Here is a 16484-nt window from a genome sequence, read left to right as displayed (position 1 = left end):
GTTCTCACCAGGTTGCTGCCTTTTGGCTTTTGGAACAGAGGAATGAGCAGAGCAGGGAAAAGGTGAGTGTTGAGAAGGAATCCTTGCTGAGCAAGGCCTCCTCTTTGGAGCATAAATATCCTATTTGGAGGACAGTCCTGGAAGCAGTATCCTTGGTTTGGTGGCAGCTGGCTCTGGGAACTTGTCCAAAGCCCTCTTTGAACTCCCAGAGTTGTGTCCAAGAACTGGGCTTTGATATGTCACTGGCACCCCATGTCCCTCCCGTGAGGATTTACCATCGGGGACCTGCACATTTCCAGACCCCAAAACGACATCTCTGGGGGGGTCCACAGTGCCTATGAAAAGGATGGGATGGGTCCAGACCCCAATGGAAGGACCTGGAGAGAACCAGAGTAGGAGTAGAGGGACCTGGAGATCAGTGGTACCCTAATGGAGGGGCTTGGAGGGGACCAGAGCTTGAAAGAGTGATTTGAAGGAGGGTGAAAGGTGTGGTCTGGAGAGCTCCAACAGAAGGGTCTGGAGGAGACTGGAGGACACTGTATCCCCCAGCTGGTTTTGCATCCTGGCTGGACTCCCACTTTCATTACACTGGTCAGAATTTACTTCTCTAATCTTGTGTCATTGGCAAAGAACCTACAATTCCTGTGATATTTACAGACAAAACAATCTTGCCTGGTAGAAAGAACGGGATGTGTTTATAGAAAAGTCGGAGTTCAACAGAGAGCTGACAGCTCTTCTCTTGTAATAAATGACACTTTGCAGTGTTATGCAATATAGAAAACCACAAGGTGTGTCAGGAGACAGAGCTTCTTCCTCAACAAAAGGTTCAGACTCTCGTTTTCACTCTTTGTTCTTCTGAGTTTCAGAGAACAGGGACAGCCCTGCCCGAGCAGCAGCTTTGCTGGACCCTGGACAGTGTTACAACCAGGGACAAGAGGAACCAGCTTCCAGCTGTGCCAGGGGAGGTTTAGGTTGGATATTGGGAAAAATTTCTGGTCAGGCACTAGAACAGGTTGCCCAGGGCAGTGGTGGAGTCCCTATCCCTGGAAGTGTTTAAAAGATGTGAAGATGTGGCACTTGGGGACATCATTAATGGTGGCCTTGGCAGTGCTGGGGAACTGGTTGGACCTGATGGCCTTAAAGGGTTTTTCCAACATAAATGATTCTGTGATTCCGTGATCCACTGCTGCATCCCATCTCTTGGTGCCATGGTAAAGACACTTTGCCCTCCCCATAAACCAGCATGTCCCTGTTGCCATACAATGGCACAGGATGATCCAGAGGATCCACATGAGGATCAACATTATGCCTTGGGAACACCAGTGAACCCCTGCAAGCTCTGTCCATACAGGCATTCCTTCACAGGGTTAAGCATTGAAGCACTGAACCAAACCACAAAATTTGTGATCATTTCTACATCTATTCACACATCCAGCCTCTCTAGAGGTTAAGCTGTGGTCCAGGGAAAAGTGTTCATGGCAGTGACTGACTCCCACATCTCCCAGCTCTGTGGCACAATGAAAACTGCAGTGAGACCTGAAGCTTCTTCCATTCTTCCTTTTCCTAAAGAGATCTCTGGAGCATTTGAAGCCAAGTGTTCTCCCAGTGTCTTTCCAGGGGCCTGACAACTGCTTCTGCCGTGTCCCAGGTTTCCAGAAAAGATGGGAACTGATTCCACAGCAGGAAGATTACATGGAAAATGGAGAAATCATCGTGCTGTGTGGCACAAGAGGCAGCTGAGGTCTCCTTCTAGTCCTGCCAGCCCCACCTCCAGAGAAGTCACGTCCCACCTTCCAGTCTGGGTCACAGTCTGGAAGAGAAGGGGAAGGGGTGGAAGAGGGCTTTGCTAAAGGGTGGGGCAGGAAGAAGTTTGGTTCATAAGGAGGAGCTGAAGGTTTTATTCAGGGAGAGGGAGGGAGTTTGGTCCATGGGAAGGGGAATAAGGGCCCAGTCCCCAGGGAAGAATTCTCCATAGGGAAGAATTTTCTTGCTGCTGCTCATCTGGGCCCTGTAAGATGAGCTCTTTCCATGGGTGGATGTGCAGTGGCTTGTCCTGGTGGGTGTGGTGGGTCCTACCACTGTACTGGAAAGTCACAGATGGTTTCCACAGCTTTCCTGCCCTGGACACTTCACCTGCTTCTTGAAGTAGGTCTGGAAAGAGATTCCAAGCAGCCTGACCTCACTGGTGTATTCCCAGGTGTATTCCCAGGCTGTTGGGCTCACCTGTTTCTGTGAGAGACTTTCCTGGAGCACCTTGCAGTGGCTATGAAGTGTCTCCATGGCAGATGGAAGGATGCACCAAAGAGGCTTCATAGCCTTGGGAGCTGAGTCTTTAAAGGAGGGCTTCAAAGAGAGGTGATAATTTCACTCCTGGGCATCACACAGCTGGGGACACCCCTCAAGTGATGCTGTATACACCTCAGTGATGCTGTGGTGCCACCTCCTGAGCATCCCTTGCTGTTGCTGTCACTCCCTTTATCCAGAAAGAGTTAAAATTACTTTTTAGTGCTCACACCACCTGAACTGGGACCGAAGCCCCTTCCCATGGGGGCAGCTCCAGTGACCCCACCTGACTCCCCACACACCCCACACCACCCCCCAGTCACACCAGGTTTCCTCACCAGCTCCACCCCAGGTTTCCCAAGGCAGAGTCTCAGAGATCCAGATCCTTAAAATAATTTGATCCTGGTGCAACGACAGAACAACAGCTCGAGCTGGTGCCTCTGGGAAGGGCCCCTGACTGAAGGACACCCTGGGCTTTTATACCCTCACAGTCTGAGGGTTGTTGGCTCCTGCTGTGCCTCTGAGTGTCCCTCACCCCATCCCTGTGGCCTCCCACTGGGGAGGACCCCTGGCCCCAGCTCAGGGACTGCCCAAGTGGTTCCTGGGTGGTCAGGCAGGGCAGTGTCCTCAGCAGAGGCACCAATGCCATTGCCCTGATACATGTCACAGATACAAAAGAAGTAGCAAAACCACCTGGCAGGTACCTGGACTTCTGCCTGTGCGTGTTCTGTGGGCAGAAAGCTGGATGGACAAGGTGGAGAGCCTGGCAGGGTGATCAGAGACCCTCTGGTGCCAGGGGCCACCTTCTGCTTTGGCTCTGAAAGTCTCTTTAGGGGAGAAATATTGACTTTGAATGTTCACCTTCTGAAAACCCGGTCACCACACGTCTTCTTTTTTTGTTTTATTCAGATTTAAAGTGGTGTCTTTTCAGTGGCAGTTTCCTTTCTCATATATTCTTTCTTTATTTATTTATTTTGGGTTAATAATAGCTGTGAAAATATTTAAACAGTAGGAAGGACTGGCTCCCTAATCCTGGGAGATTTACAAGGCTGACTGTCAGTAAGAATTCAGCATTGTCTTTGGTTATCAGGCTCCCTGATGTCCAAAGGATTACAGGATTTCTGCTGCCTTCCCGTTAGTCCACTGAAGTACTGCCCCTTTTCCTCCTGTGTATCATTGAATCACTTGTTTGGGTTGGAAGGGACATTAAAGATCATCTTGTTCCACCCCCTGCCATGGGCAGGGACACCTCCCACTATCCCAGGTTGCTCCAACCCTGCCTTGGACACTTGCAGGGATGGGGCAGCCACAGCTTCTCTGGGCAACCTGTGCCAGGGCCTCCCCACCCTCACAGCCAGGAATTCCTTCCTAACCACCCTGTCATAATTCACATTGAAGTGCTCAGCACTTTGTTCTTTCTGGGCACTGGCACAGTTAGAACTTTGGGATTGTCCATATTTCTGTTCACAGGATTTTCCTGGAGACCTCTCGGTCCTGCAGCTGCCTCGTTCTTTGTCCAGCCTTTGTCACCCTCGCCAATCAGCAGTTCTAAGCAGCCAACCAACAGGGAAAAAGAAGTCCAATTCCACCATTATCTTTTACCATCATAAAGTTAAGCTCATCTCTCAACTGCAGGTAAGAAATGAGTGTCTTTATCCTTCTCTTAACTGATTTTTCAAAAAGGAAGTCAACGTTTACTCAGAGGGAATGGAGAAGTGGGCACTTTTCAGCTTATTCCAGGAAAGCAAACCAGCAGATATTTCCTCTTGGCTCGCTGTGGTCCCAGTTTCTCCCTTTTTGGCCACGCCCAGGTCAGACCCAGCTCATTTCTGCCCTGGTGCAGGTGTATAAAGGCCTGGCTTGTTTCCCAGCCCTGCCAGTGCTGCAGAGATGGCAGGTAAGATCAATGCCTTTTCATTTTATATCTGTATCTGATATTTCTGGTGTGGATATTGGTGCATTCCAGGGCTCCATCTCCCAAGGAGATGGGAGGCAGAGTAGAGCATTAGGAGCTGCTGGTCCTTCATAATTGCTTCTCCCCTGATATTTATTGAATTTATTGGGAGAAGTGAGCAAAGACAGCTTCCCTGCCTCGTGCAGCAATACCCTGCAATATCAAATTGCAAGGAATAAGCAGTTTTCAATCCCCAGGAAGATGGATGAAGAATTTAAAAAAAAAAAAATATAAGATAACCTTCCCCACTGCGAGAAAATCATTAGTTCTTCCAAATTTTGTTTGTCTTCCCTGTTCCAAACAGTTAAAATGTTGACTAAATTACTTAAACGAGATCTAATGGCAACGTTTTGGCTAAAAATCCCCTTTGAGGGAAGACACTGGTCAGAGACACTGAGGAGGACAGACTTCTGGTGTTTTTGGGGGAAAGGAATAGAGACAAATTTCAGGGAGCAGCAGGAAGGCTGAGAGGGGAGGTTGGAGGCTGGAGGACTGGTGATAGGTGTGGCAACTTTTGTTCAGTAGCAAGACAGAGGGGGCAGAGAGGGATGTGTGGGATCAACCTCCTTTCCACCAGCCACTTGTGGACATTCCCGAAGTCAGGCCAGCAGGACACTTCCCTCTTCCATCACTCCTTCCCAACATTCTCCATCACTGAAGCTGGACTGTACTTGGCTGCCTCCTCTTTGGCAGCTCCTCAGCCCAATTTCCTGAAGGTCCCACACCACAGGGATGTCCTTGTGTGCTGCCAACACCTCTGTAGGTCCTGCTGACGGAGCTGGAGAGAGGGCAACGGGATTTTATTCCTGGATCCTGAAAGAGATACTCAAACCAAACCTCTCCTGATGCTTCAGTGAAGCCCTGCCCATCCAGAGGATTTGTGTTGCATTTCTCTCCAGGCATAAACCCAAGAATGACTCTCTTAGGATCCATCATCACCCTCTGCTTGGTTGGGACCATGGACTCCTCACTGAATGGTGAGTTTGTGTTTGTGCTTTGGCTGCTGCTGTGCTGGGAAGGGTGTGAATGGAAACTCAGCCCGAGTTCCCAGTGAGATACAGCTCCAACAAACAACTGCAGTATCCTGGGGATTGACCCACTGACACTGAAGTAAATACCTAAGAAATTTCCTGAAAGAAATTCCTGATTTAACCAACAGCTTTTCCAAGCATATGGTCACCCTTCAGTGACAAGGGTCATGGCTCAGAGATCATATTTTTGGCTTCTTGTATGCATTTATTATTTCCTGTGAGAGGGGAAGAATAGCTGGGGAAGGGGCTGGAGCAGCAGGAGCAGCTGAGGGAGCTGGGGGGGCTCAACCTGGAGAAAAGGAGGCTCAGGGGGGACTTTCTCACTCTGCAACTCCCTGACAGGAGGGAGGAGCCAGGGGGGATTGGGCTCTGCTCCCATGGAATGAGGGACAGGATTAGAGGAAATGACCTCAAGTTGTGCCAGGGAAGGTTTAGGTTGGATATGAGGGACAATTTCTTCATGGAAAGCATTGGAACAGTCTGCCCAGGGCAGTGGTGGAGTCACCATCCCTGGAAGTGCTCAAAAAGCCTGTGGATGTGGCACTAGTGGTTGCCTTGGCAGTGCTGGTTGGACTCCATGGTCTCAGAGGTCTTTTCCAGCCTTGCAGAGTCTGTGCTTCTAGCAGCTTCAGGAAAAAAAAAGGGTGAAAAATAGCTCCCTAAAAGCCTCCGAAAGCCACCAGAACAAAGACTGTGACTATCAGGACCTCAGCAATGAGGCAGATGAGCAGGAGAACCACAGTCAAGGGTGTGCAGGTGTCACTGAACACCCCGTGGGAACGGTGTGAGGCGGATCAGAGCACCACAACACCCAGCAAAGGTGTGGGAGCTGCTGCTCCTGGGGTACATTGCACGGTACCCTCAAGTTCTGCTTTTTCTTCTCTTTTTTTTCCTGAGCAGAGGTCTCAGAGGTGCTGTCAGACTCTTCTCTTCTGAGCATCATCAGTGAGGCCAGGCAGCTGGTGGACACAGCATATTTACAGGCCCGAAGGAGGTGAGTCCCTTTGGCACGAGAGCCCCCATACTATAAGGAAATAGGATCAAATATATGTGTGTTTCTTCTCTTCTCCAATGCATGTTTCTTATGGAGGAGCCTTTGTTCCAGGGCTCTCCTTGGCATAGTGGGAGGGATCCTTTTGCCCCGTTTGGCTGCATTCTGGTGTTCTGTCTCAGTCCCAGGGCCACCCATCATCCCCCTCAGTTATTACTTCCTCATCTAGACCACCATGGGCACCTCTCACTAGTCCATAGTGGAATGGACATTCCAGGCACGTGAGTCCTCTCCTGGCTGCTGGAGTTCTGCCCCTCTCCAGAAGGACCACAACTGTGTAGATGGGCATCTTGTCACAAATAAGCCTCAGAGAAAGTCAGACCTCGGGTATCTTCTGTGTATTGTCCCAAAAGGCTGCTTCCAGGCAGCAGGATGGTTTGGGAAGGACCCTCTCTCCACCCACCCCATGGAAGTAGCAAGACAAAGCCATGGGACCAGGAAGAGATGGAACAGGAGCGAGGTTGTCCCTCTGCTCACAGAACACATCTTGCAACACAGTTAATGTAAAGGCTTATCCAGTCACAGTTCATTGGTCTGGATTTCCACTTGATATAACAAAATTTATTGTGACAAGGCAGTAATGAAGGCTCAGAGTTGGGCATCACAGTGATTTGTTTGCCCAGATTGTCTGAGCTGACGTGCTGATGCACAGACAGTTTGTCCCGTGTGGGCAGAGCCTGCCTGTGACCCAGCAGTGCTGTCACGACTAATTACACCCAGCCCAGCCTGACAGAGGAGGTCTGATTTCAGAGAAGGCACTTCATGGGACTCTTTTATGTTCAGCTTAAAGAAAAAACTGGAGGAAAAGCTTGCCAACCCAATGGATTTCCTGAAGCACCTTAAGGACCCTGTGGGAAGAACCAGGTCTGCAGTCCGGGCTGCTGATTACATGGAAACTACTCTGAAACTCCTCAAAAGGAAACTGCATCTCTCTGGGGAGCAGAGATTCAATGTCACAGGTAACGTGGTTTAAACCAAAATGTTTTACAAGCAGCTGAGAGCAGAAAATGTGCCACAGCAGGAGTGTCAGGGAGCAGCTCTGCCATGACCCGAATAACTGGGGATAAAAACCTTCCCCCTACAGCCCCGGGGGAATAGAGGCAGAGCAGAGCCCTGGCATCTTTGGCATCATCTCCTATCGTCTCCTATCTTTGATGATAAAAAACAGGCTCACAATAAGTGTGATAAACCTGGGACAAAACCCTCTGACTGCCAGCAGACTCTGACCACTGAGAACCATCCATGTTTCACTTCTGGCCCTCACACCTGGCTTGTACCACTCTCCAAACTCATCATTTTGCTCCCAGCCCAGGATAAACCCTTGCTGGTGATGGTGCCCATATTCCCCTGGAAAGTTGTTCCATGCCCACCCAGTTTCCCTAATCCAGAGGTAAAAGCTGATCCACAGAAGGGTTTAGGATCCAAATTAACAATTCAAACCCAGATGTTGGATACCTAGAGCTCTGACTCAGCTGGTTCAAACGTTCACCTGGAACACCAAGAAGCTAAAACAACAAAAAAAAGAGTGGGATCAGATGTTACTTTCCATGGTTCCTCTTTCAGACCTGCTAAGCAGAAAGCAGAAGGAGATGATTTTCAGAGGCACCGGTTGTTACTCTCAGACTCGTCCCATTAAGTGCCCAAAGCAGGACAGTTATCGGACCATCACCGGGGAGTGCAACAACAGGTGGGATGTGTGTGTGGACAAGGAGGGTCTTAAATCTGTACTCTGACCCAGGGCAGGTGGCTTAAGATCATTTGTGAAAGGGCAAGAAGGGTGCCCACTGCTGATGGCCCTGCTGTGAAGCTGATTTTGTGGGGGACAGAGATGCTACAGAGATTTAAATGCCAAGTAAAATTAAGGTAGAAATAAATACCAAATGAAATTAATATAACGGCATGAGGAATGGTTTGTTGTTTTTTTTTAATGCCAAAAAGTTTCATTTTTCTCTGCAGTAATTAATATTGGTGTAATTTTCTTAGTATTTTCCTGCTCTCACCCGTGTGACCAGAGTGATCAGACATGGATTAAAGGGCTGTGAAATGTTAGTCTGTACAAACCTTTTGGGTTTGAAATGATAACAGTGTTTGCTTTCCCGGTGGTGCTGCAGAAGACACCCTCACCTGGGGTCCTCCAACCGCGGGTTTGCCCGCTGGCTCCCGGCAGTGTACGAGGATGGAGTGTCTGTTCCCAGAGGAGCAAGTGAAGGAAGGCACTACAACGGATTCCCACTCCCCCTGGTGAGACCCTTACCCTCATCCAGCTCTCAGGATGGACACTGCCCTCACTGAAGGGAAACAGTGGTGACGTCCAGAGTGGGAACTGTTGATTTTTGATCTCAGGAGCTGCTCTGAGGCTGGTTTTCTACAACTGAGTTATGGCTTGGGGTGATATTTTTTGTTGGAGACAGACATGGGCAAAGAGGTTGGGGACACTTCACCAAGTGATTTCCAAAGTGCACAGCCCAGGGATTGCTGCAGGCAGCACCTGCAGCTCAGGTATACCAGGACACTTGTACAAACCACAAGGCTGGGGTGTTCCTCAGCCATCTTCCTGACTTCCTGGATGTGTGCACGAGGAAGTTTCAGCCATAACAGGCTTTCCATGAAACCAGGTTTGGCTGAAGGACTGTGGAGTTAAGAGGGTTCCTACTTATAACACCTGTTTGGATAGAGCTGGGAATGACAGGGATCTGTTCAATGCCATAATTAACTCTTAGGAGCTTATCTAAGATCATCTCATGATGATCTACAGCTACCAGAAAGGAGGTCGTGGAGAGGTGAGGGTTGGCCTCTTCTCCCAGGTAACAAGTGACAGGACAAGGGGAAAAGACCTCAAGTTGCACCAGGGGAGGTTTAGGTTGGATATCAGGAAAAAATTCTCACTGAAAGAGTGGTGAAGCATTGGAACAGGATCCCCAGGGAGGTGGTGGAGTCGCCATCCCTGGAAGTGTTCAAAAACCAGGCAGACATGGCACTTTGACAGGGTTTAGTGGGCATGGGGATACTTGGTCCAAGGTCAGACTTGATGATCTTGGAGGTCTTTCCAACCCAAGTGACTCTGATTCAGCGATTCTGTGGTCTCACAGAGGGTGTTTGAGGGGTGAATTCACCATGGCAGAGACAGTCACACACATTTTCCCTCCTGCAGGTTCGGAAGGTGTCCAACGAAATCGCTCACACGGCCAACGAGAACGTCACTGCAGACCAGGAGCTCTCTCTGGTCTTCATGCACTGGGGCCAGTGGGTCAACCACGACATAGACCTGGCCCCTGCCAGCGGGGAAGGAGCCAGCCTGGAGCTCCTGTGCCACACTGACTGTGCCTTCAAGCCCCCCTGCTTCCCCATTAAGGTACTGACCCTCCCTCCACCCCACGCTCTCCTAAGGCAACAGAAATAAAGGCACAGGACTTCCTGAGGCACCACTGTTAGACACCAGAGGAGTAATTATTGGGTCAGAACCACCTTGTGGGGGTGTGTGTGGAGGGGTTGTGTGAAGGAGGAAGGGATGGGTTCAACATCAAGGAGGTGGGGTGGCCTCATGTCCCTCATGGCAGCCCCTGGAGAAGCCCTGGAGTACTGACACTCATGAACAGCCCCGGAAAATCATAACACCCCACAGCTCCTGGAGCCCTGACCCAGCTCAGATTGGCAGGGACAGTGAGGACACTGCCCTATAACATCCCACACTCCTGGAGCCCTGACCCAGCTCAGATTGGCAGGGACAGTGAGGACACTGCCCTATAACATCCCACACTCCTGGAGCCCTGACCCAGCTCAGATTGGCAGGGACAGTGAGGACACTGCCCCTCACCCTGCCCTGGAACCCCAGAGTGGCCAATGGGACCTGGAGGGTCTGGCCATAGGGACCAGAGGAGATGAAACCAAAGGCACATGTTTGCCACGTGTCCCTGCCATCTGGGTGTGTGAGAGCTGGTCTGCCACGAGGTTCCAGTGGCAGCTCCATGATCTGCCTCTTCCTCTTCCTCCTTCTCTCGTCTTGCTCCCTCTGCTTCTCTTTCCTTGCCCCTTCCCTTTTGCTTTGGGTTGCTTGGAGCGGGAGGGGTTGGATCTTGACTTAAGTGTCATGGAGGGACTGGATTCTGACTTTAGTGCTGTGCATTAATAACATCTGTTGAGTCAGTATTGTGGTGGAATATTTTATATTTTTGCCCAGCTTGTGTGGTATCCCTTTTTGCCAAGTTCCCCAGTCAATAAAAGACACACTTTGGGAACAAGTCCGTGGCTTATTCTCTTAACCCTATCCCGAGGTGTGAAAGAACCCTATTTATATTTATATTTATATTTATATTTATATTTATATTTATATTTATATTTATATTTATATTTATATTTATATTTATATTTATATTTATATTTATATTTATATTTATATTTATATTTATATTTATATTTATATTTATATTTATATTTATATTTATATTTATATTTATATTTATATTCATATTCATATTTATATTTATACTTATATTTATATTTACATTTACATTTACATTTATTTTTGTATTTATATTTACATTAATATTTATACGTTTATTTATATTTATTGATATTTATTTTATATTTATATTTATTTTATATTTATACTTGTATTTTATTTGTATTTATTTTAATTTATATTTTTATATTTATTTCATATTTATATTGATATTTATTTTATATTTATATTATATTTATATTTATAATTTTATTTATTGATATTTATTTTATATTTATATTTTATTTATTTTTATTTATATATATTTATTTCATAGTTATTTTATATTTATAATGATATTTATTTTATATTTGTATTATATTTATATTTGTAATTTTATTTATTTATATTTATTTTATATTTATAATTTTATTTATTGATATTTATTTTATATTTATAATTTATTTATTGATATTTATTTTATATTTATATTTATATGTATATTTATGTTTAATTTATATTTGTATTTTATTTATTTATATTTATATTATATTTATGTTTATTTTGTATTTATATTTATAGTTTATTTATTGATATTTATACTATATTTCTATTTCTGTTTTGATGTATAAAATATATATTTATATATATTTTATATATATAAATATAATATATATAAATATAATATATATTAAAATATATTATAATATATATAAATATAATATAATATATAATATATAAAATAATATATATATAAATATAATATATATATAAATATATATATAAATATATATATATTAAAAAATATATATATCTAAGTAAGACTCCTGGCTAAGCCACTTCTGATTTTTTGTGCAGTTCCCCCCCGATGACCCCCGGGCGGTGAGGCCCGACACCTGCATGCCCTTTGTGCAGTCGGCCCCCGCGTGCACCCCCGGGGCGTTCTCCCGGGAGCAGCTCAACGCCGCCACCTCCTTCATCGATGCCAGCACCTTGTACGGCAGCGACGGCGCCCTGGCCCGGAGCCTGAGGAACCTCAGCGGCCAGCTGGGCCTCATGGCCGTGAACCAGCGCTTCACGGACGCGGGGCTGGAGCTGCTGCCCTTCGAGAACGTGACCAAGAGCGTTTGTGTCCTCACCAACCCGGGCGCCAACATCCCCTGCTTCAAAGCAGGTAAAGGTGCAGCTCCGGGGGGTGTCCTCAGAGTCTGAAGGGATCGTCGTGGTCGGGTGGATGAGGTGCTTCAAGACTCCACTGTGTGAGGTGGAAGACAGGGGGCTGCCTCCCAAATTAAAAAGAGAAAAATCAAGAAATAATTGATTAATTAAACAGAACATTATTGTAATTTCCCAAAAGTTACAACAAAGCCTCCTCCTTTTCTAAAATTCTTTTCAAAGGCAGGAGAATTTTCCAATAGAAATTTTCAACAGAATAACCACCAGTGCTTAAAACTTCTCAGGGGCTTTTTTTTTGTCCTACCTAGAATTCACCATTCATTAATTGGATGTGAGTTGTCAGCCTGAGAAAGTTGGGGCTGTTCAACCTGGAGAAGGGAAGGTTGTATGGAAATCTCCGCAGCTTTTCAAGATCTAAAGGGGCTACAAAGAAGCTGGAGAGGGACTGTTTGCCAGAAACTGGAGGGCAAGGAGTAATGGGTTCAAACAGAAAGAGGGGAAGTTAAGACTAGGTATACAGAAGAAATTCTTCCCTGTGGGGGTGGTGAGGGCCTGGCATGGGTTGCCCAGAGAATATTTTTATTTGTAGGGGATAAACGTGTGACTGAAAACCTGGGACTTTCTGCCATGCACACGATCTTTCTCCGAGAGCACAATCGCCTGGGCACGGAGCTGAGGGAATTAAATCCCCACTGGGATGGGGAAAAGCTGTACCAGGAGAGTCGAAAGATTGTGATTGCCATAAACCAGGTATGGTCACTGCGGGGGGTTTAAACTCAGGAATGTGTTTTTCCCTCCAGGATTCTGCTTTGTGGAATCAGTGGAGTTGTTCATGGGAGCTGGAAATTGTGAATAAGGATGATCCATCTGAGACAGTGTGGATACCCAGAGAGCTTTCTTATCCTTTATTTAATGAATTTACCAGCTATATATTATATTTAACATATCAATTATTTATTTGATTTATTAATTCTGCATTTTAAAATAATTTTATTATGTCATGCCACTGCTGCATCTGTTTTTGTGAAGATCCTAATGAATTCTGCTCCAGAGAGTCCACATTAGTGCTCTGATTTTTATGGCATTTCTGCTACAGCTTCTGGCAACTTGCTCTGCTTCTGTGCTTTCAGATAATAACATACAGGGATTACCTCCCACTTCTGCTGGCTGAGGAGACCAGCAGGTGGATCCCTCAGTACCGTGGTTACGATGAGGAGGTGGATCCCAGAGCCTCAAACGTTTTTTCCCTGGCTTTCCGATTCGGCCACACCTCAGTGCAGCCCTTTGTGTCCCGCTTGGATGAGAGTTTCCAGCCTTTGGGTTCCTTCTCCCATGTCCCTCTTCATTTGACCTTCTGTGCTACTTGGAGAATTATAATGGAAGGTAGGAATTGAGGGGGGGAAGGTGGGGACGGTCCTGGTCTGGTCCTGAGGCTCACGTGGAGGTCAGACAAAGAGTCACAGAATCATTAAGCCTGGAAAAGACCTCCAAGATCATCCAATCCAAACTTTGACCCATCCCCACCTTGTCACCCAGCCCAGAGCACTGAGTGTCACGTCCAGTCCTTCCTTGAATTGCTCCCAGCTCAGCGAGACCCGACAGAGTGAGTGTTGCACATCCATTGAGATGGTGCAGCTGCTCCTGTGCCAAGAGTCAGCCACCAAAATTTAGGTCAATTAAAGCTGTTACATCCCCCTCTAGTTAGGAGGCATCTCCAGAGGGTGATGCACCCCATTTAACTGAGCTGAGACACCTTTGTCACTTCCTTGTGGTGTCCATCTCTCTTCATGGCTCTGAATGGAGCTGTGGGGTCCTGCTATTACACAGCTGAGATCTCCCAACATGGGTTTTTCCAAGGAGGACGAATGTCTCTTCCAAAATGGGTTAATTAACTAATCATGGAAAACTTACCAAAATACAGGCATGCAGCCCATTTTCCTGTGTTTTAATCCCACTGTTTCCTTAATGGTTACGAAACAGGCACAGACAATCAGACATGAGTTGATTCTATTGTTGCATTTAGTGTTTGAATAAATATCTGTCAATTAATCGCAAATTATAAAACAGAATCCATTGCAAAACCTAAACCTTGACAGACCCCCGTGTATCGGGACTGGTGGGCTGAGGAGCAGAAGGAAAGGACTTGGAGATCCTGGTGGACAACAAGTGGATTTAGGGCTGTGGAAAGAAAGGCTGAGGGATGGGGAGGGATAAGGGATTTAGTTGCTGTGTGAGGCCTCATCTGCTGGCATATGCAGACATGTACAGATCCATACATGTGCCACTGTGAGGGGGGTGAGGCCCTGGCACAGGTTGCCCCATCCCTGGAAATGTTCAAGGCCAGGTTGGATGGGGCTGGGAACAAGCTGGTCTAGTGGAAGATGCCCCTACCCATGGCAGGGGGGTGGAACTCAACCATCTTGAAGGTCCCCTCCAACCCAAACCATTCTGTGGCTCTGTGATTCCACAAACACACACGTCGAGATGGAAATCTGGAGCTGGGAAAACCCCACCCAGCCCAAGTAAACTCTTCCAGCTGCGCAAAAGGGACCACCCAAAGCTGCAACCTGGCACAAAAAGCCTTTCCTTGGTTCGCAATGGCTGCAGGAGGCATCGACCCCCTGGTCCGGGGCATGGTGGTGGATCACGCGAAGAAGATGGAACAGAACCAGCTGATGGTGGAGGAGCTCCAGAACCACCTCTTTGAACAGCTGGAGGTCATGGGGCTGGATTTAGCAGCCATGAACATGCAACGGGGAAGAGATCACGGCCTGCCAGGTAAGGAGGCACAAATCCACCCCTCCTCTGAACAATACTCTGTTTTCTTCTGCTGTTTATAGCAGTTCCATGAATGTATTGAGCTTTTCCCATGCCAGTGGGAAGAAAGAGTGCCTTGATTTGAGGGTCGAGGGTGGGTACACAGGCAAACTCAGGGAATAAAAGGTCTCTGCATTATAAAATTTTAAGAAAAGGACAAAAGGCTTTGAAATAAAAAATGATAGTTGGGATAAAGTAATAAAGAGGGGGAGATACAGTGGTGTATTTCAAAGTGAGGACATGTGGGATACAGAAGGTACAGACACAAGTGACCAAGTTCAGCTTTCACGTGGCCTTAGACAGGCCACCAGTTCTTTGTTCTTTGGCCATTAGTGCTGATTTGGTGCCTCCTGACAGCCCTGGGCTCTGAGCAGAAGTGACTTCAGGTATGAGGTGCTGCAGAAGAACAAGTGCTCTTGGGTGAAGCACAACCAAATGCTGCTCTTTTCTAGGACTTTGACCCCAGAAATTTTGCCTCCCAGAGCTGCAAGGACTGGTGCACTCACATTCAGCACTAGAGAGCTGTAACCAACAGGAGAGCTCTAACCTGTAGTCACGAGGACAACCCAGATTGTTAGTTTAGTGTGTAGACACAGAAAGGACCTTTGAAAACATTGTGACTTCCTAGCCAAGAGCAGCTTCCAGCTCCTACAATGCCATGAGAAGAAGCAGATGTTGCCCATGGGCCAAGGGGTCCTGAGCCAAGGCAGATGGTGGGGCCATGGGGTGGTGGGTTCTGCTCAGCTGCTGCTCCTGCTCTTGCAGGTTACAATGCCTGGAGGGGCTTCTGTGGGCTCTCCCAACCCCAAACTGTGGAAGAATTCTCTGAGGTGCTTGGCAATCCCCAACTGGCCAAGAAGTTCCTGGATGTGTACGGGACACCGGACAACATCGACCTGTGGATGGGGGCGGTGGCAGAGCCCGTGGTTCCCCAGGGCAGGGTGGGACCCCTCCTGTCCTGCATCATTGGCACCCAGTTCAGGAACCTGCGGGATGGGGACAGGTGAGAGCCAACACTCCCTGGGCATTTATCGGGGGGGAAAACGCTGACATTGATCCAACCCAGTGCTCCCAGCAAGGCTCATGTCTTGGTTTTAGTCCAGTGGCCAAAGGACTCGTTTTTGTAGCCCATTCCTCCAGATCCATGAGGCTGAGGAGCAGCAGCCCCAGACCACGGGGGATCTGCACTAATCTCTGCCTGAGGTGACATTTGCTCTCGGGGCACAAAGGGGAGGATAAATCACTGAATCCCAGCAGCCTGGAGATGCTGCGTGGAAGATCTGGCCATGCTGGAGACACCTCTTCCCAAAAGGCTGTGCCTTCTGCCTGGTGGATCGGGGTGGATCTGAGCAGAGACTCACCTTGGTCAGGTCCCGTCTTGGCAAGTGACCAAAGACTACAAACTGCTTCTGAAAATATCCTTGCAGGTTCTGGTGGGAGAACCCAGGAGTTTTCACTCCACAACAGCTGCAAGCACTGAGAAAAATCACACTGTCAAAGGTGTTCTGTGACAACACTCGTATCCAGAAGATACCCAGGGATGTGTTCAGGATCAACAGTTACCCCGAGGACTTCACTGACTGCCAGGAGATCGATGTGCTCGACCTCTCACCCTGGAAAGATGAACCTGAGAGTGGCACAAAAGGTACCAGTGGTCTGAGGCCTGTCAAAAATAATAAATGCCCTATGATGTCTCCTCCATGCCTAAAAAATTAAGGTTTCTATGGTGACTCT

At 47.3% G+C, this 16484-nt stretch overlaps 1 protein-coding gene across 1 annotated transcript; it reads left to right on the top strand.

Moving 5' to 3' along the window:
• The first annotated feature begins 5031 nt into the window (after window positions 1–5031).
• Window positions 5032–16484, top strand: LOC135425403 (myeloperoxidase-like). The gene is made up of 12 exons (XM_064677662.1): window positions 5032–5214; window positions 6169–6262; window positions 7103–7278; window positions 7883–8006; window positions 8431–8560; window positions 9471–9671; window positions 11616–11931; window positions 12523–12683; window positions 13064–13316; window positions 14541–14711; window positions 15516–15753; window positions 16178–16484. The coding sequence occupies exons 1-12, from the start codon at window positions 5151–5153 to the stop codon at window positions 16464–16466; spliced, it is 2217 nt and encodes a 738-aa protein (XP_064533732.1). The 5' UTR covers window positions 5032–5150; the 3' UTR covers window positions 16467–16484.

This window comes from Pseudopipra pipra, chromosome 21 (genome assembly GCF_036250125.1).
Source record: "Pseudopipra pipra isolate bDixPip1 chromosome 21, bDixPip1.hap1, whole genome shotgun sequence".
Taxonomy (NCBI): Eukaryota; Metazoa; Chordata; class Aves; order Passeriformes; family Pipridae; genus Pseudopipra; species Pseudopipra pipra.
This window is presented reverse-complemented; position numbering and strand designations above follow the sequence as displayed.

Excerpts from the sequence above, each read along its gene's own strand:
- LOC135425403 (XM_064677662.1), top strand. The coding sequence starts at position 5,151 with ATGACTCTCTTAGGATCCATCATCACCCTCTGCTTGGTTGGGACCATG. Across the intron at positions 8,561-9,470 it reads ACGGATTCCCACTCCCCCTG|GTTCGGAAGGTGTCCAACGA; the intron begins GTGAGACCCTTA and ends TCCCTCCTGCAG. Across the intron at positions 15,754-16,177 it reads AACCTGCGGGATGGGGACAG|GTTCTGGTGGGAGAACCCAG; the intron begins GTGAGAGCCAAC and ends ATATCCTTGCAG.